This window comes from Mustelus asterias, chromosome 14, assembly GCF_964213995.1.
Source record: "Mustelus asterias chromosome 14, sMusAst1.hap1.1, whole genome shotgun sequence".
NCBI classification, from domain to species: Eukaryota; Metazoa; Chordata; class Chondrichthyes; order Carcharhiniformes; family Triakidae; genus Mustelus; species Mustelus asterias.
In genome coordinates, this window is record NC_135814.1 from 106,542,575 (window position 1) to 106,562,491 (window position 19,917).

The following is a 19,917-nucleotide window of genomic DNA, read 5'->3' on the forward strand; positions in this document are numbered from 1 at the left end:
GCGAGGGCTGGGAGTGAGGGGACAAGGGTTGGGAGTGAGGGGGGAGGACTGGGAGTGAGGGCGAGGGCTGGGAGTGAGGGCGAGGGCTGGGAGTGAGGGGGGTGATGGCTGGGAGTGAGGGGGGAGGGCTAAGAGTGAGGGGGGCAAGGGTTGGGAGTGTGGGGGTGAGGGCTGGGAGTGAGGGGGTGAGGGCTGGGAGTGAGGGGGCGAGGGCTGGGAGTGAGGGGGGTGGGGGCTGGGAGTGAGGGGGTGAGGGCTGGGAGTGAGGGGGCAAGGGCTGGGAGTGAGGGGGCGAGGGCTGGGAATGAGGGGGTGAGGGCGTGAGGCTGGGAGTGAGGGGGCGAGGGCTGGGAGTGAGGGGGGTGGGGGCTGGGAGTGAGGGGGGGAGGGCTGGGAGTGAGGGGGTGAGGGCTGGAAGTGAGGGGGTGAGGGCTGGGAGTGAGGGGGCAAGGGCTGGGAGTGAGGGGGCGAGGGCTGGGAATGAGGGGGTGAGGGCGTGAGGCTGGGAGTGAGGGCGTGAGGCTGGGAGTGAGGGGGGTGAGGGCTGGGAGTGAGGGGGCGAGGGCTGGGAATGAGGGGGTGAGGGCGTGAGGTTGGGAGTGAGGGGGTGAGGGCTGGGAGTGAGGGGGGTGAGGGCTGGGAGTGAGGGGGTGAGGGCGTGAGGTTGGGAGTGAGGGGGTGAGGGCTGGGAGTGAGGGGGGTGAGGGCTGGGAGTGAGGGCTCAGACTGGGAGGTCCTGAGTTGGAGCCAGGGAGGAGAAAAGAGGGATTTTGTCAGGCCTTTAGTGTGTAATAGTTTATCGTTAAAAAACCTTTCATAGAATCATAGAATCATAGAAACCCTACAGTGCAGAAAGAGGCCATTCGGCCCATCGAGTCTGCACCGACCACAATCCCACCCAGGCCCTACCCCCATATCCCTACATATTTACCCACTATTCCCTCTAACCCATGCATCTCAGGACACTAAGGGCAAATTTAGCATGGCCAATCAACCTAACCCACACATCTTTGGACTTTCTGGTTGTTGGAGCCACATTGATTCACCGACAAATCTGTTACAGTGAGGTTTCTCTATTTGAGACAATCGCCCTTCTTCAGATTCCTCTGCGCTGCACAGCGAGCAGGCAGCAGAGTAACCTCGTCCCAATCCATGTTGAAGCAGAGGGGAATGTAATACTCTGTTCAATGTATTGTCTGCTGGGCTTCCTGGTTCAGGCTGCTCTGGGCGACATTTCTCAAACTCCAGGGCTCTCAGTGAAACGATCTTCGGGACCTGCTCTCCATTACCTTTCAGGCTTCTCCTGCTTCGCAACTTCCACCTGAGTCGGACCAATAAACTCTCTCCACAATGGAATGACATCATCTGTTTCCTCAGGTCGGGATAGGATCAGAATCCGGCAAGTTCCGCTGGACATGAAACGAATTAACTCCTCAAAATGAGACTGTGAAGTTGAGAAGAAACCAACAGAGCCAGAAAATCAGCACATGTTATCGGAACAACACATTTTTATGATGGAATTTCTTTTTATTCATCCCTGGGGCATGGGCGTCGCTGGCTGAACATAGAACATAGAACATTACAGCGCAGTACAGGCCCTTCGGCCCTCGATGTTGCGCCGACCAGTGAAACCAATCTAAAGCCATCAAACCTACACTATTCCAATATCATCCATATGTTTATCCAATAACCATTTGAATGTTCTTAATGTTGACGAGTCCACTACTGCTGCAGGCAGAGCATTCCACGCCCTTACTACTCTCTGAGTAAAGAACCTACCTCTAACATCTTTCCTATATCTATCACCCCTCAATTTAAAGCTTTGTCCCCTCGTGTTAACCATCACCATCCGAGGAAAAAGGCTCTCACTATCCACCCTATCTAATCCTCTGATCATCTTGTATGCCTCTATTAAGTCACCTCTTAACCTTCTTCTCTCTAACAAAACAACCTCAAGCCCCTCAGCCATTCCTCATACGATTTTCCCACCATACCAGGCAACATCCTGGTAAATCTCCTCTGCACCCTTTCCAACACTTCCACATCTTTCCTATGATGCGGCGACCAGAACTCTACACAATACTCCAAGTGCGGCCGCAGTTGTACAGTTGCAGCATGACCTCCTGGCTCCGAAACTCAATCCCTCTACCAATAAAAGCTAACACACTGTACGCCTTCTTAACAACCCTATCAACCTGGGTGCTGGCCAGCATTTGTTGCCCATCCCTAGTTGCCTGGGGGCAGTTGAGAGTCAACCACATGTAGGAGTCACATGTAGGCCAGACCCGGTAAGGACGGCAGATTTCCTTCCCTAAAGGACATTAGTGAACCAGATGGGTTTTTCTGACAATCGACAATGGTTTCATGGTCATCAGTAGATTCTTAATTCCAGATATTTTTTATTGGATTCAAATTCTGCTGTGGCAGGATTCAATCCCACCCAGACCCTATTCCCATCAGCCCTCATATTTACCCAGCTAATCCCCTTGACACTAAGGGGCAATTTAGCATGGCCAATCAACTTATCCCACACATCTTTAGACAGTGGGAGGAAACCGGAGCACCCGGAGGAAACCCACGCAGATATGGGGAGAATGTGCAAACTCCACACAGACAATGACCCAAGACCAGAATCGAACCCGGGTCCCTGGATCTGTGAGGCAGCAGTGCTAACCATTGTGCTAAAGTGCTGTCTGAAGGAGGTCCACTGCGTCCATCGCAGTGCAGCCAGAGATTAGACCTTCCTGAATTTAGCAGAAATTTAGACTTGTATATCAGGTGAGAATGTTGTTTCCATGGTAACCATTCTCTGCACCTCCAACTGAACATCTTCCACACTCACCTCTTCCACTTTGTGCTGGTAGAAATTGCGAGCCTCTTCCTCGGTTAACGCCTGTTCCTCATGAGCTAATATCTCGAAACCGGCTTCCTGGATCTGAGGAAACACCGATAAACTTTAACAGAAACTTTGCACTTTCAAATTCTTTCTTATTAACAACTTGGCACTGACCCGGGTACATTGTGTCCTCTGGCATTTCTAACAGTCAACATTCCAGAGTGGGAGTGAGGGAGTGTCCATAGCAGTCATGGCCGCTCCTGTATAAATGGGATCTTACGAATATTTGCCACTTAATATCATTTCTTTTCTGTTGCATCTTTACGTTTCCTAAATTGATTGCCAAGTAAGTTGTGAGGTGTTTTAACACACACGGCTTGGTTTTACCATTTTCATTCTAAGTGCTGAATCTGGGTGTAATTCAGATCCGACTTGGAAATCTGCTCCCAGGAGCCCCCCATACACACTTAGCCTGAAAAGAAATCACCAGTCCCATTCGCGTTGTGGGCGGGACTTCGCGCGCCCGAAACGATCGGAGCTCTGAACTGCGCATGTGCAGTTAGAAAAACATTTGAAAAAGTGCGCCCGTGTCAGATCGCTCCCGGGCCGCAGAAAGCGGAGAAAGCGGCGCGGGAGCGAAAAGCGGGAGCGATGGCCCCCACACACATCACTGCCCCCCTTATCCACCCACCCTCCCCCCCGCTACCCAGTCCAATCGCCACACCCTGCCCCCTTCCCCCCCACCAATCATCCGCAGAGTGGCAGCGGACCCCCCTGCCACCTCCCCCCCCACCAGAGATCCATCTTACCCGCCTCCCACCTCCCCGCCCCCCCCTCCCCCCACAGAATCACAGAATGATTATAGCACAGAGGGAGGCCATTTGGCCCATTCAGTTTGTGCAAATTCCCTCTCCACAGGGGCAGATCCACTAGTCCCATATCCACCCCCCCACCTGAGCCCTGAAACTATTCTCTCGTCAGGTTCAATTCAATTCACTTTCGAAAGCCATGATTGAGTGAACCTCTTCCACTGTCAGTGAGTACATTCCAGATTCCAACCATTCGCTGTGCAAGGAATGTTTTACTTGAATCACTCTCTCTTTCATCTTAAATTTGACCCCTTTAGTTTATGAATCTTCCACCAATGGGAACAGTTTCTCTCTCTCTGCTCTGTTCAGACGCCACATGATTTTAAATGTCCTCTATCTGCTTTACATTCTCCTGTGGAAGGAGAATAGTCGCAGCTTCTCTGACTTAATCCTTTTAACTCAAGTTCCTCATCACTGGAACCATTCTCATGGTGTGCTCTGTAATGCCTTCACATTCTTCCCAAGGTGTAACACCCAGAGCTGGGTACAATACTCTAGTTGAGGCTGAACCTGTGTTTTGTGCAGGCTTATTGTGGCTTCCCTGTTCTTGTAGAATCATAGGAATCCTACAGTGCAGGAAGAGGCCATTCAGCCCATCAAGCCTGCACCAATAACAATTCCACCTGGGCCCCATGCCCGTAACCCTATGCATTTACCTTGCTAATTACCCCGACACTAAGGGGCAATTTAGCATGGCCGTTCAACCTAACCTGAGCATCTTTGGACTGTGGGAGGAAACCGGAGCACCCAGAGGAAACCCACGCAGACACGGGGAGAACGTGCAGACTCCACACAGACAGTGACCTGAGGCTGGAATCGAACCCAGGTCCCTGACGCTGTGAGGCAGCAGTGCTAACCACTGTGCCACCATGCCGCCCAATGTACTCAATGTCCCGAGTGATATAGCCCAAGATCCTGTATACTTCATTGATTTCTTTCTCAGCTTGGCCCAACACTTTCAATGATTTGTACCCCAAGTCCCTCTGCTCCTGCACTCCCTTTAATATTGTAAGCTTCATTTTAAACTGCCTCTCCCTATTCCTCCTGTCAGAATGTATCACTTCACATCAAAGGAAACATTGGCACACTCAATTTTCACTTGCCGAATTTGAAAATGTTTGCCATTTATCATCAGAATTTGCGTTAGAGCTGTATGATTTTCTGGGTGCCTGAGTCCACAACCAAATTAAAATTCAAACCCAAAGCTAGAATACAAGCATTAATTCCCAATAGACTGAACTTTCCTCAGGTTTTCTCCGGGTGCTCTGGTTTCCTCCCACAGCACAGTAAGAAGTCTCACAACACCAGGTTAAAGTCCAACAGGTTTATTTGGTAGCAAATACCATAAGCTTTCGGAGCGCCGCCCCTTCGTCAGATGGAGTCTACCAAATAAACCTGTTGGACTTTAACCTGGTGTTGTGAGACTTCTTACTGTGCTTAGCCCAGTCCAACGCCGGCATCTCCACATCATTCCTCCCACAGTCCAAAGATGTGCGGGTTAGGTTGATTGGCCATGCTAAATTGACTCCAGTGCCAGGGGGATTAACAGGGTAAATGTGTGGGGTTCCAGGAATAGGGCCTGGGTGGGATTGCTGTCGGTGCAGCCTCGATGGGCCGAATGGCCTCCTCCTGCACTGTAGGGATTCTATGATTCTATAACTGCTTTTGAAGGAAGTTCCATTGCAAACAATTGGACATTGAGCTTCTCACCTTCATTATTATTTCATCTGCTTTCCCATGAGCCACAGCATCGGGTTTGATGATTGCGACTGTGTAAGACTTGTTGGCAGTAACTGTATTAAAGTGAAACAGAGAAAGGAATTCAGAAATACAAGGGGTAAGAAAATAAGAAATATGATGCGAGGAATATTCAACCCTTCGAGCCCACTTCACCATTCAATGCCATCATGGCTTTTCCTTGGCCTGGATTCCACTTTCTCGCCCTGTCCTCTTATCCCCAAATTCTCCAAAGATCAATCAATTTGGGCTTGACTATCCTCAACTGAGCATCCACAGACCTGTGGGGTTTGTCGTATGAAGAGAGATTGAACAGTTTAGGCCGATACTCTCTGGAATTTAGAAGAATGAGGGGAGATCAAATTGAGGTTTACAAGATGATAAAAGGTCTGGATAAAGTAGACATGGAGTGGATGCTTCCTCTTGTGGGACATTCTAGGGCGAGAGGTCATAGTCTTAGGATAAGGGGCAGCAAATTTAAAACAGAGTTGAGGCGAAACTACTTCTCCCAAAGGGTTGTGAATCTGTGGAATTCGCTGCCCCAAAGTGCGGTGGATGCTGGGACAGTGAGTAAATTTAAGGAGGAGTTAGACAGATTTTTAATTGGTAATGGGTTGAAGGATTATGGGGAGAAGGCAGGAAAATGGGGATGAGGAGCATATCAGCCATGATAGAATGGTGGAACAGACTCGATGGGCCGAATGGCCTAATTCTGCTCCTATACTGTATGAACTTATGAGAGAACTCTGAAGATCCACAAAACTCTGTGAAGAAATTTATTTTCACCGTCATCCTAAGTGGCCCACCATGTTTTCACAAGTCTATGACTCCATGGCCAAATACTGGGCAGATTGAAGTCACTGGGGCAGAGTTTTCCTGTCCCGCCCGCCAGGGGTAGGTGGGGGGGAGTCATGCAAAGGTCTGTTGACGTCGGGTAGGATTTTCCGCTTTTGGGCTGAGCGCGGGCAGAAATTCCCGCCCTTTTTTTCACTTCACAGTGGCTAACTATAACTGGTCTGCTGTTCCACCCGTCGCCAGTGGTGAACCCAGTGGGAATCCGGAGAGCATCAGCAGGCTGGTTGGCACATCGAAACTGAGCTGATGCCATCATCGCCCAACTTCATCACTTTCCAGAAATGCACTAGAGGACCAAGATGATCTTGGCAGGTGCAATGGGATAATTCCCCCCAGTGACTTCAATCTTCCTGGTGTTTAGCCATGGAGTCAGAGACTTGTGAAAGCGTGGCGGGCCACTTAGCATGGTGGGGAAGTGAAATTTCTTCAGAGTTTTGCGGATCTTGGGAATTCTCTCACCCCAGGGGTCTTTTCTCTCTCGAGCTCAGGAGCATCAGGGCCAATTTCAGCAATTGTACCACTGCCCTGCTTCACCATTAAATAACAGTGCCGTTGAAACAGGGCCTCTCAGTTTTGTGGTGGTCGGTATTGCATCAAATGGTGCCCTGATCCACCGAGACATTGTCAGAGCTACCATCCACAGTGTTATAGGGAGACTTTGCTGCAAATAACAGCACCAAATGCAGCACAGAATCCTCAATTACCCCCACACTCCAGCTTAGTCGCTCCATTGCAGAGTGAAATAGCCAGTCAAAATACAGAATCAAATGAAGTGTTTCTGTGGGTTTGCCCTCCAACATCTTGATCCACTGCTTTCAGATTTGCAATAGTCCTGAGTAATTAATCATTTGCTCAGATGATACAAAGAACAAACAAAGAACAAACAAAGAACAAAGAACAATACAGCACAGGAACAGGCCCTTCGGCCCTCCAAGCCTGCGCCGATCACGTTTACATATCTAAACCAACCGCCTTTATCCCTCTATTCCCCTGTCTGTTCATGTGTCTATCCAGATAAGTCTTAAATGTCGCTAATGTATCTGCCTCAACCACCCCACTTGGCAGCGCATTCCAGGCCCCCCCCCCACCCTCTGTGTAAAAATCTTCCTCCACACATCTCCACATTTCCCCCCTTATCTTGGACTTGTGCCCCCTTGTAATTGTCATTTCTGCCCTGGGAAAAAAAGCTTCCAACTGTTCACCTTATCCATACCCCCCATAATTTTATAAACTCCTATCAAGTCACCCCCCTCAGCCTCCGTCTCTCAGGGAGAATAATCCCAGTTTATTCAATCTCTCCTCATAGCTAATCCAGGCAACATCCTGGTAAATCTTTTCTGTACACTCTCCAAAGCCTCCACATCCTTCTGGAAGTGTGTGACCAGAATTGAACACAGTGTTCCAAATGTGGCCTAGCCAACTGTGGTAAACCACTGTTAGCTTATTACCTGTATATGTGACATGCCTGGACACATCCCTGCTGGCCCTACCCGAGACTCCTCCCCCCCCCCGGTCCAGGTATAAAGGCGACTGCTCCCCATCCCCCTGCCTCAGTCTCTGGACCAGTTCATCGGCATGGGTGTGCTCCAAGTCTTTTGCTAATAAAAGCCTATTTGTTCTTGCATACAAACTAGTCTTTGCTCGATTGATGGTGCATCACCAACGTTTTGTACAACTGTAACATAATTTGCTAACTTATATACTCGATGTCCCGGCCAATGAAGACAAACACGCCATATGCTTTCTTCACCACCTTTTCCACCTGTGCTGCCACTTTTAAGGATGCGTGTCAGAAAGAAATAATCGAGGGAGTTGATTGAAAGAATGTTCTTGGCGCCTCTGATTTTAATTCATCATTGTCAATTTCCAACCGCTTATTGCTTCCAAAACCAGACCACCTTGTTGCTGTGCTTTCACCCATGATGTCATTGCTTACCCAGAACCTCCTCTTCATCATCCTCCAACACCATCACCTCCTGTTCCTTGTCTTCAGCCAGAGCTTCGTCCTTGATCTAGAAACCAAAGAGGAAAGCATGGATTTAATCAGCTGCCATGTTAAAAGCTCAGGAACTTCCATTATCAGATGCCAACCATTGGCCCACATTAATCACTATCATTCCAGAAATGGATTCTGTACCAATTGATGGGCACAAAAGGGAGTGTGAGAAAACAGGAGCTGAATTTAATAAGAAGAAGAATTTCATCATGATGAGGTTCAAGTTTTAAAGTTTTTAAAGTTTATTTATTATTGTCACAAGTAGGCTTACATTAACACTGCAATGTAATTACTGTGAAAATCCCCTAGTCGCCACACTCCTGTTCGGGTACACTGAGGGTCAATTTAGCACGGCCAATGCACCTAACCAGCACGTCTTTGGACAGTGGGAGGAGACCGGAGCACCCGGAGGAAACCACGCAGACACGGGGAGAACGTGTAGAATCAAACCCAGGTCCCTGGCGCTAGGAGGCAGCAGTGCTAACCACTCTGCCACCGTGCCGCCATTTATAGGAGAAAGTTGAGTAGTTGACAGGTTAACTCTGATTGGCTGAGGTGTGGCCAGAGTCTCCTGTAGTACAAATTGTTGTAACTGTTTGAAATTTGGTATTCTTGTGTTTGTCCTGATGCGTGCAAGACTGAAACTTTGGCAACACGTCTCTAATCAGTAATATTTGTCTGTTTTTATCTTCTTTCTCAGTAATGGTCTCACCACTTTCCGTTCGGCCCCCTCCTCTAAGACTCTCTTTTCAGCATCCAGCTGTTCAAGGATGCACTTCTGCAGCAATGGGGCATTTGCCCCCCTCACAACAGCAACCAACTGCCCTCCCTGCGAAAAACAGACAGAGTGACGCTCAAATTAGCAGCAAGCATTTGTTTTTAAATAAGAGTAAACCACAAAACAATCTTCACTGTTGATTAAATGTCTAAATATTTAGTGGACATTGGTATTTCATGTGGTCATTCAAACAAGTCAAAAGTCATGAAAAAAAAGCAAAGTAACATCTCTGACGAAAGGTCATCCAGTCTCGAAACGTTGGCTCTATTCTCTCTCCACAGATGCTGTCAGACCTGCTGAGGTTTCCCAGCATTTTTCTGTTTTTGTTTCAAAAGTAACAAAATTGTGAATCTGTCATAAAAGATCAACAAATGATACTGGAATAAAAGAACTGAAAAAGCTGGAAATACTCAGCAGGCGAGAGCGGTGGGTACAGGAAGAAAGTTAACAAGCTGGAATTTACCAGGAGATGGGAAAGAAGGCAGGAAAATCTGTTGAAGTGCAGGAAGTCAGATCGCATCGGCTCCCAGACGCAAATCCAGCACTGGGACATTCAACTGAGAGTGGGAACGAAGGTGCACTGGATGCCTGCCCCAAGGAGGCAGGTCAACATTTCGCCAATGGTGAGGCAACTGGCTGATGAGCGGGGAGCTAGAATCTGACAGAAATCCATGGGCCTGGGTCCACAGAGAGAGTTCAAGCTCTTGGAGGGCATTATTTCAGGGTCAGGTTTTGTGAGTGCTGTTCCATCCATCCAGCAACACCCACAGGGGGCATGTTTCTCAATAATACTCATGGGGCACCACGGTGGCACAGTGGTTAGCGCTGCTGCCTCACAGTGCCAGGGGCCCGGGTTCAATTCCAGTCTCGGGTCACTGTGTGGGGTTTGCACATTCTCCCTGTGTCTGCATGGGTTTCCTCCGGGTGCTCCGGTTTTCTCCCACACTCCAAAGCTGTGCAGGTTTGGTGGATTGGCCATGCTAAATTGCCCCTTAATGTCCAAAGATACGCTGGTTAGGTGGATTGGCCATGCTAAATTGCCCCTTAGTGTCCAAAGCTGTGCAGGTTGGGTGGATTGGCCATGCTAAATTGCCCCTTAGTGTCCAAAGCTGTATAGGTTGGGGGATTGGCGAGACAAATATGTGGGGGGTGCAGGGATGGGGTAGAGGGATGGACCTGGATGGGATGGTCTGTTGGAGCATACTCAATGGGCCAAAAGGCCTCCTTCTGCACTGTAGGGATTCTATTCTATCGTAAAACTGGGCAGGATACCAAAAGGCTGGCAGCACTTGTGGAACCAACACCGAACAAGAGTAAGAGGACACAGTGGCACAGTGGTTAGCACTGCTGCTTCACAGTGCCAGGGAACCGGGTTCAATTCCTGCCTCGGTTCACTGTCTGTGTGGAGTTTGTACAGGGGGCTGGGGATGAGATGGGACAATAAAAAAACAGGAAAAGCATGTGATTTATTTTTGCTCCTTAAATCAGTGTAATATTAACTCACTCCATAGAAGAGGAACGTGGGTTCACATTTCCCTCTGTACTTCTGCAGTGTGTCAATCAAGTCTGCTTCTGCCTGGAGAGATGAATCCACAAAAGCAGTAACACGTCAAATAGATCAGGAAGCAGATTTGTTCAGTTTCCTCCTATAATCAGCTCAGGGTTTCTCTGCCTAATGTGACGGATATGTGTTCTACAACTGGAGCGCGTGAAGAGTGGACTATTCGCCTGCTGTACTCAGCCAAAGCAGCAGGGATGCCAACCTCTCCAGGATTGGCCTGGAGCCTCCAGGAACTGGAGATTAATCTCTAGGGCAGTTCTCTTTGAAACCCTGGGGGAGAAAATATCATTGGGACCTTGTCGTTTTTCTATCATTTTCTTTGACCATTTCCCTTTACCAGATAAAAAAAATATTGAAAATGGGAAAAAAATAGTAAAGCATCATCCCATTAGCTAATGAGTCTTTTTGCTTTCCAATTGGTGTAGGGCAGCAGTGCTTCATAAGGATTGATGGCTGACTCGTGGCTGGAGCGGGGTGCGGTTGAGGGAGGGGGGCTAAGTCATGTGATGAAAGTTCCAGGAATACGTTTATTCACAGTTTTGGCAGCCCTACATTCTGGGAGAGGACGACAATAATGGCCAACAGTTAAGCTGGCTCTCCATGCTCAGAGCAAGAATCAAAGAGTTGCTGCAGCTGTCCCTCAACATTGAGTTGGAAACTATTCACGCGGCGTTCCAGCAATGAACCTTTGCACACATTCCTGAGCAACTCTCTCAGGCAAAGCCTGCGTTTGGGTTTCCTTCACGGAGAATGGGACCGATTTCACATTTTGAGTAATCTGACCTTAGTGACAGCCACCACTCTCAAACTCTGTACAAAAACTGAAAGTCTTACCACAGCAAAGTGCAAACGGTCATCCCCCAGTTCATTTTTAATCTTCCGAAACAAACTGATAACAGCCTTGCATGGGCCACACCAAGCCTGATATATGTCCAAAACTGCCAAAGAGATAACGTCATTGCATATCAGTGCCAGCTGTCTGCATTGGGTAAAATGTGCATTAAATTAGACTGCACAGAAGTAAGAGGTGTGATATCATCAACTTAATCTGTGCCACTTTGAATTATACGCTGGAATTCCACTGCCCGCGCCTGCCATGGAATCGGAGCGGGCGAGGGGCGGGCAACGGAAATGTCTCAAGCAAGGCCGTAAAATTCCGTCCATAGTTTTCCTTTCTTTGCCTTCTCAATATTTTCCTTTTATTACTGAGATATGGGACAGACAATATTTATTGTACATCCCCAGCTATTGTAAAGGCATCAGGAACCAATCATATAGACTTAAACGGGAGATCGATGTAGGGGACACCAGATCCATCTCCACTTCATCTTATTTTCCACTCAAACCTAGAGCCTTTGAAACTCTAGACTTGACTAATCCAATCCACTCCTGGCTGGTTCTACCCTCTATAAACTCAGCTGCCCGCAGCTTAATTCACATCGACTCCATTCACCCATCGTCCCTGTGCTTGTTGACTGACATTGACTCCCAGTTAAGCAACACTTCAATTAAAAATTCTTATCCTTGCTTTCAAACCTGTCCAATAGTGTCTCCCCCTCTCACCGCACCCCCTGCCTCTACTTCTGGAACCTCCTCCAGCCCTATACGCTTTTGAAATATCAGCAGTCCTCTAATTCTGGCATTCTGTGCATGCCCAATTTTAGCACCCGTTGGCAGCCATGCCTTCAGCTACTTGGGCCTTAAGCTCTGGAATTCCCTCCCTGAACTCTTCGCCTCTCTACCCCTCTTTCCTCCTTTTAGATGCTCCTTAAAATCTGCCTCTCTCACCAATGTTTTGCTCGTCTAATCTCATACTTCCAGATATGGGCCAATGTCAGATACCCTCCTGTGAAGACCTTTCATGATATGGAGACTGTATAAATGCATGTTGTAGGTTCACTGAGGGACATCAGTGAATCAATTAGATTTTACAATCGTCAAATAGCTTTCCTGGTTAATTTCCAGAGCCAACTCACAAACTGCCACTTGGCATTTGAACTCACAACCCTCTGGAATCATGGCCACTAGCCCATTGTCACCTAGGCTTCTTCCTGTCCGCTCTTCCATGTGTTACCTCATGCTGGTGCCATCAACCCCACTAGAACCTTACCCAATGGATATTCCTCACATGTGACCCCAAGGCACACATGATCAAACTGGGCATCCGGCGGGGGGAGAATTCCAGATCTCCCGCAAGGTCGTTTCACTTCTGCCCTTCATCACATTCCTCCATCTTCCTGTAACTTTTCATTGCCGGCATATTAATCGACTCTCCTAATTTGGTGAGGTTGCAGTTTATACATGATGTGGTTATTCTGAAGGCGGATTGGAGGGTTGAACCTGTGTCTGCTCTCAGTGTTGGTGCTGCAGGACCCACTGTAATCCAAGGCTGTCTAAAACCGATGAGAGTCCATTGGTATTTATTATAATGAGGAGATTCCTCAAAATATCATACCGTGCACTTCCATTAGAGCAAGGGACACCTTGAACAGAATGAATAAGGTGCCAATATCAACTTAAACTGGTAAAAATGCTTTACTATGGAGACCTTAAAGAAAGATGGCCGGCAGAGTTACAGAACATCGGAACATGGGAATCAAGAGCGGGAGTGGGCAACTCAGCCCCTCAAGCTCACTCAGCCATTTGACATGATCATGGCTGATCTCATCCTGATCTCTTTCCTGCCTGCTCCTCATTTCCCTTTATCCCGCGTTTCAGCAGAAACATAGCTATCTTTGTCTTGAATCTGTTGATTGAGGTCTGTCTCCACTGCACTCTGGGGCAGTGAGTTCCACAAATTCACAACTCTCTGAGAGAAGGAGTTTCTCCTCATAAACCAAAAGAGAAAACGCTGGAAAATCTCAGCAGGTCTGGCAGCATCTGTAAGGAGAGAAAAGAGCTGACGTTTCGAGTCCAAACGACCCTTTGTCAAAGCTAAAAGGCAGAGAAAGTGGGAGATATTTATACTGCAGGGGGAGGGAATGAAAGATGAGTCATAGCCACAGGAACCAGGGGAAAGGCTGCTAGAGAATAGAAAGTGTGAATGGCCAAATGGCAGAGAAGCTAAAATCAGAGGGTGAACTGTGACAGATGAAGATGTGAGGGGAGGGGGAGGAATAGGTAGGATAGAGGTAAAATTAGAAAAAGTGGGTAAATGGGGAAGAAAAAGGGGGAAAAAGGGTAAGGAAAGGGGAGATCAAGTAGAGGAAAGAGTGGGGGAGGAAGAAAAATGAAGACAATAAAGAAATAAAAGGTTGAGAACAGTAAAAATAAATAGAATGAAAACAAACGAGTCGCAGTGGGGTCGAGGTGGGGTCGCAGTGGGGTCGCAGTGGGGTCGAGGTGGGGTTGAGGTGGGGTCGCAGTGGGGTCGCAGTGGGGTCGAGCAAATCATCTGAAGTTGTTGAATTCGTTGTTGAGATCGGAAGGCTGTAATGTGCCTAGTTTACATTGAGCTTCACTGGGACATTGCAGCAGCTAATCATCTGAAGTAGTTTCTCCTCACCTCTGTCTTGAACCTACCTCCCTCTCATGCAATGGCTGGAATTTTACTGCCTCGCCCGCCCCAATTCTGGCCTCAGGTGAGATTTTACGAGCCTCGTCTGAGCAAGGTGGTCCCCTACTGAACATCGGCCAGGTGGTCGATGTTTCAGTTGGGGAGCAGTTCGGGAACAGTGACCACAATTCAGTAAGCTTTAAGATACTGATGGGTAAAGATAAGGGTAGTCCTCAAGTTAAGGTGCGAAATTGAGGGAAGGCTAATTACAACAATATTAGGCAGGAACTGAAGAATGTAGATTGGGGGCAGATGTTTGAGGGAAAATCAACATCTGACATGTGGGAGGCTTTCAAGTGTAAGTTGTAGGGATTCAGGACCTGCACATTCCTGTAAGGATGAAGGATAAGTATGACAAGTTTTGGGAACCTTGGGTAACCGAGATATTGTGAGCCTAGTCAAAGAGAAAAAGGAAGCATTTGTCATCGCTAGGAGGCTGGGAACACACGAAGCAAGTGTGGAATACAAGAAAAGTAGAAAGAAACTTAAGCAAGGAGTAAGAAGGGCTAAAAGAGGTCATGAAAAAGCATTGGCCAACAGGATTAAGGAAAATCCCAAGGCTTTTTATACATATATAAAGAGCAAGAGGGTAGCCAGGGAGAGGGTTGGTCCACTCAAGGACAAGGGAGGGAATCTATGCGTGGAGCAAGAGGAAATGGGCAAGGTATTAAATGAGTACTTTGCGTCTGTATTCACCAAAGAGAAGGACTTGGTGGATGATTAGTCTGGGGAAGGATGTGTAGATAGTTTGAGTCATGTTGAAATCAAAAAGGAGGAGGAATTGGGGTTCTTGAGAAACATCAAGGTAGACAAGTCGCCAGGGCCTGATGGGATATACCCCAGAATACTGAGAGAGGCAAGGGAGGAAATTGCAGGGCCTTGAGACAAATCTTTGTATCCTCACTGGCTACAGAGGAGGTCCCAGAGGATTGGAGAATAGCCAATGTTGTTCCTTTGTTTAAGAAGGGTAGCAAGAATAATCCAGGTAAGTACAGGCCGGTGAGCCTTACATCAGTGGTAGGGAAATTATTGGAGAGGATTCTTCAAGACAGGATTTATTCCCACTTGGAAATAAGTGGACGTAATAGTGAGAGGCAACATGGTTTTGTGAAGGGGAGGTCGTGTCTCACGAACTTGATCGAATTTTTCGAGGAAGTGACGAAGATGATTGATGAGGGTAGGGCAGTAGATGTTGTCTACATGGACTTCAGTAAGGCCTTTGACAAGGTCCCTCATGGCAGACTGGTGCAGAAGGTGAAGTTGCATGGGATCAGAGGTGAGCTAGCAAGGTGGATACAAAACTGGCTCGGTCAAAAAAGACAGAGGGTAGCAGTGGAAGGGTGTGTTTCTGAATGGAGGGCTGTGACAAGTGGTGTTCCTCAGGGATCAGTGCTGGGACCTTTGCTGTTTGTAATATATATAAATGATTTGGAGGAAAATGTAACTGGATTGATTAGTAAGTTTGCGGACGACACAAAGGTTGGTGGATTTGCGGATAGCGATGAGGACCATCAGAGGATACAGCAGGATATAGATCAGTTGGAGACTTGGGCGGAGAGATGGCAGATGGAGTTTAATCCGGACAAATGTGAGGTAATGCATTTTGGAAGGTCTAATACAGATAGGAAATATACAGTAAATGGCAGAATCCTTAGGAGTATTGATAGGCAAAGGGATCTGGGTGTACAGGTACACAGGTCACTGAAAGTGGCAATGCAGGTGGAGAAGGTAGTCAAGAAGGCATACGGCATGCTTGCCTTCATCGGCCGGGGCATTTAGTTAAAAAATTGGCAAGTCATGTTGCAGTTTTATAGAACCTTAGTTAGGCCGCACTTAGAATATAGTGTTCAATTCTGGTCGCCACACTACCAGAAGGATGTGGAGGTTTTGGAGAGGGTACAGAAAAAATTTACCAGGATGTTGCCTGGTATGGGGGGCATTAGCTATGAGGAGAGATTGGAGAAACTTGGTTTGTTCTCACTGGAGCGACGGAGGTTGAGGGGAGACCTGATAGAAGTCTACAAGATTATGAGAGGCATGGACAGAGTGGACAGTCAGAAGCTTTTTCCCGGGGTGGAAGAGTCAATTAGTAGGGGGCATAGGTTTAAGGTGCGAGGGACAAGGTTTAAAGGAGATGTACGAGGCAGATTTTGTACACAGAGGGTGGTGGGTGCCTGGAACTCGTTGCCGGGGAAGGTAGTGGAAGCGGATACGATAGTGACTTTTAAGGGGCGTCTTGACAAGTACATGAATAGGATGGAAATAGAGGGATATGCTCTCCGGAAGGGTAGGGGGTTTTAGTTCAGTCGGGCAGCATGGTCGGAGCAGGCTTGGAGGGCCGAAGGGCCTGTTCCTGTGCTGTAATTTTCTTTGTTCTTTGTTCTTTGAGGTCGTAAGATACCACCCCATATCTATGACCTCTGGTTCTAGACTGCGCCTTTAACTGAACAGTGAGCTGTGCTGGCCTCTGAAAGCAAGTGATATCAGATCAGCTTTATATAGATCAGCTGGGCTTTTTAAACCCTTGCCAAATGTTAACCCTTTGTAGAGCACCACTCTGATAGCGCAATGGAGCAGCACCACTAAACCACCAATGGCCATTCTCCATGTTGGAAATGAAGTGTTGCCTTTCAGTAATTACTGGCACTGTTCCTGTGCGGAAGATGATGACCCCGTTCTGTGAACCTTTAAATGAAGGCGTTACACCGTTTAAACCAAATGACCTAATGCGTGAATGGGAACCTTGTGTATAAGCAAAAGCAAACATTTATACAGAAATAGCAGCGGTTGGAAAACGTTGAGTGGAATTTCCTGTTGGGACTTGATTGCAAAGTTAATCCGGAAAGTCTTCCCACTCAGATGCCCATTTTAGTCATGTCAATTGTTTCATAAATTTACTGTCAATCTCATTGGTGTATATTGGATGTAAAATTGGATGTAAGCAAGGCAGAATCAGCATATGCATGACAAGTGCCAAAGTCTACATTCCCTGCTCAAGAGGGAATAAAAATCTTACAGTTTCAGGCCAGCTGTCATTCTGCACGTTACTGTGCTTAACAATCTGCATTTGCAGAAACTGTTCAATTTTTAATGATGTTTACAGTGAAGCCATTAAAATAACATTCAAATAACAGACAGCAGGTCACAGCGAGGGTGGGTTATTTTAAATCCACTAAACAAAAGTAACAATAAAACATCAGAAAAGTTTTTGCCTTCATTTTACAACTCTTTATGAACCAATGGAATTGCAGGGAATTCAGGATGTTATAGTGTAACCAATGGTAACATGCTGTAAGGGTCAGCTGACCCAAATAAACTATGTAACCAATGACAAAATGATGTGGTGGTCAGCTGACTCAGTATAAATAAGAACCTGTTGGAATTGTTAAAGAACTTGGAGTGGTCCAGGGTGGGGTCTCAAGTGTTGGAGTAATGAAGTTCCTTTACTTAACCTTTTTCTTTGATTTACAAGTTGGAGTAAGTTTTGTTTCGTTTTATTGCCGGCAACTGAAGAATCCCTTCTGCTGGATGAACACAGGGCACCATTCTTTACTCTGGCGATGAAGCTATTATAAAAGAGCTACGATGTGGCTGGGGGAATGGATTGATATGATGGTGTAATGTGTGTGTAATATAATTCTCTGTATACTGTGGATGGAGAAAGAACGGCTACAACAATGATTTAACAACAATAATGGCAATAATGGCTTCAAAATGTCTTTTATGGCTGAGAGCTAAGCATGCTGGGAATTTTGGTCAACTCATAGATTAAAACCAGATGCAGGTCGTAAAGAGGCTCTGGTCTGGGAGCTATGATCTGAATCTTCCTGTGTTGGTCAGATCAGAGAAGTTGTTTACATTAACTGAGACATCATGGCTCTGATTTTTATGGCTGCTATGTATGGTACATGTCAAATGAACTAAGCATCATGGTGTCATTCAAAAGTAATTTCACTGGATGTTTGAGCCATGTGATCAGTTTCTGGTTATACAATTGGCTGGATGACAGAGAATCTTCCGGCAGCGAGTGGAGAATTGTAGATAAAAAGACATGTGGGTTCTTTGTTTGGCAGCGATAACTCAAAGAGAGGGCAGCACGGTGGCACAGTTGTTAGCACTGCTGCCTCACAGCGCCAGGGACCCAGGTTCGCTTCTGGCCTCAGTCACTGTCTGTGTGAAGTCTGTACGTTCTCCCCATGTCTGCATGGGTTTCTTCCGGGTGCTCCAGTTTCCTCCCACAGTCCAAAGATGTGTGGGTTAGGTTGATTGGCCATGCTAAGTTGACACTAGTGTCAGGGGGATTAGCAGGGTAAATGTGTGCGGTTACAGGAATAGGGCCTGGGTGGGATTGAGGTCAGTACAGACTCGATGGGCCGAATGGCCTCCTTCTTTATTGTAGAGATTCTAAACAAAAAGACCAACCATCACAAGAAGCTTGTACCCTGAAGGATGCTTCAGAGAAGAAGTAGATAGATTCTATTTCTTGGCCAAGGTTTTCCTAAACTCAGTAGTATCTATTTTCAGTTAAATAGTTAAAGTTAAAGTTCAGTTGAGAGTTAATGAGTTGCAATTGTTTATGTTTGAGTTGGTACGAGAAGTGTTAAATAAAGAAATGATTGAATTGCTGTCCTTGTTTGTCTCTGGAGTGCTTGGAAGTTGTTTAAATTAAAGGCTGTACAACAATATCAAACACTTGTACGTAAGTCTGTTTGAATTTATTGGTTATTCGCTATTTCTGGGTATGTGCATGCAGAAATGGTGCTCCCATATCCATTCCTCTGTGGAAAGGGCTATGAGTTCAGTTAATCATCAGTCTCACAGAAAGCCAACATTGACACAGTTGCCTCTTTATTGACTGCAAACCTTTATGGATCTTCTGTGTAGAGATCCCCCAGCAAAAGCACAGTGCCCAGTCTCTGTGCTATTAGAATGTTCATCCTGCATCCAGTCTTCGATGACCTAAAATTTCCTCTGGCTCAATATCGGGAAGATTGGAGTCATTGGGTGAGATTCTCTGGCCTCCCAGGCAGGTGTCTCTCGGTAGTGGGAGGCAGCACGCTGTCACCAGTTGCAGGATTCTCTGCTCCCACCGCTGTCAATGGAATTTCCCATTAAAGGCACCCCACACCACCAGAAGACCCGCGGGTGGGAGTGCGCTACTGGTGGGACAAGAATCCCATTGGCGTGAATGGCCAGAGAATTCCAGCCATTGTCTTTGACCCACACCACAAATGTTCCTTTGATGCCTACTCCAATCCCCTTCCTTAGCCGACTGCCTGCAACTTCAGCACCCTATTCAACTCTGAGAGGGGCTTATGACTCCAACACTGCCTATTCCCACCTCCATCACATTGCCTTCCTCCATCCCATCTGCCATTGAAATCCTCATTCGTGCCTGTGTCACTTCCGGATTGCATTATTCCAATGCTTTCCTGGGGTGCCTTTAATGGGAAATTCCATTGACAGCGGTGGGAGCAGAGAATCCTGCTACTGGTGACAGCGTGCTGGTGACATCGTGCTGCCTCCCACTGCCGAGAGACACCTGCCTGGGAGGCCAGAGAATCTCACCCAATGACTTCAATCTTCCCGATATTGAGCCAGAGGAAATTTTAGGTCATCGAAGACTGGATGCAGGATGAACATTCTAATAGCACAGAGACTGGGCACTGTGCTTTTGCTGGGGGATCTCTACACAGAAGATCCATAAAGGTTTGCAGTCAATAAAGAGG

General features: G+C 47.2%; 1 protein-coding gene across 1 annotated transcript in view; it reads right to left on the bottom strand.

The window, feature by feature from the left end:
• LOC144504001 (thioredoxin domain-containing protein 6-like) overlaps positions 1-19,917 on the bottom strand; it is a 65,159-nt gene that overhangs the window by 37,694 nt on the left and 7,548 nt on the right. Inside the window, exons 3-9 of the mRNA XM_078229149.1 lie at positions 11,467-11,611; positions 10,576-10,647; positions 9,006-9,122; positions 8,234-8,309; positions 5,416-5,498; positions 2,843-2,935; positions 1,290-1,444 (exon numbers count right to left, since the gene is read on the bottom strand). Of these exons, the coding sequence (XP_078085275.1) occupies positions 1,290-1,444; positions 2,843-2,935; positions 5,416-5,498; positions 8,234-8,309; positions 9,006-9,122; positions 10,576-10,647; positions 11,467-11,611 (741 nt within the window). The remainder of the gene's footprint in view (positions 1-1,289; positions 1,445-2,842; positions 2,936-5,415; positions 5,499-8,233; positions 8,310-9,005; positions 9,123-10,575; positions 10,648-11,466; positions 11,612-19,917) is intronic.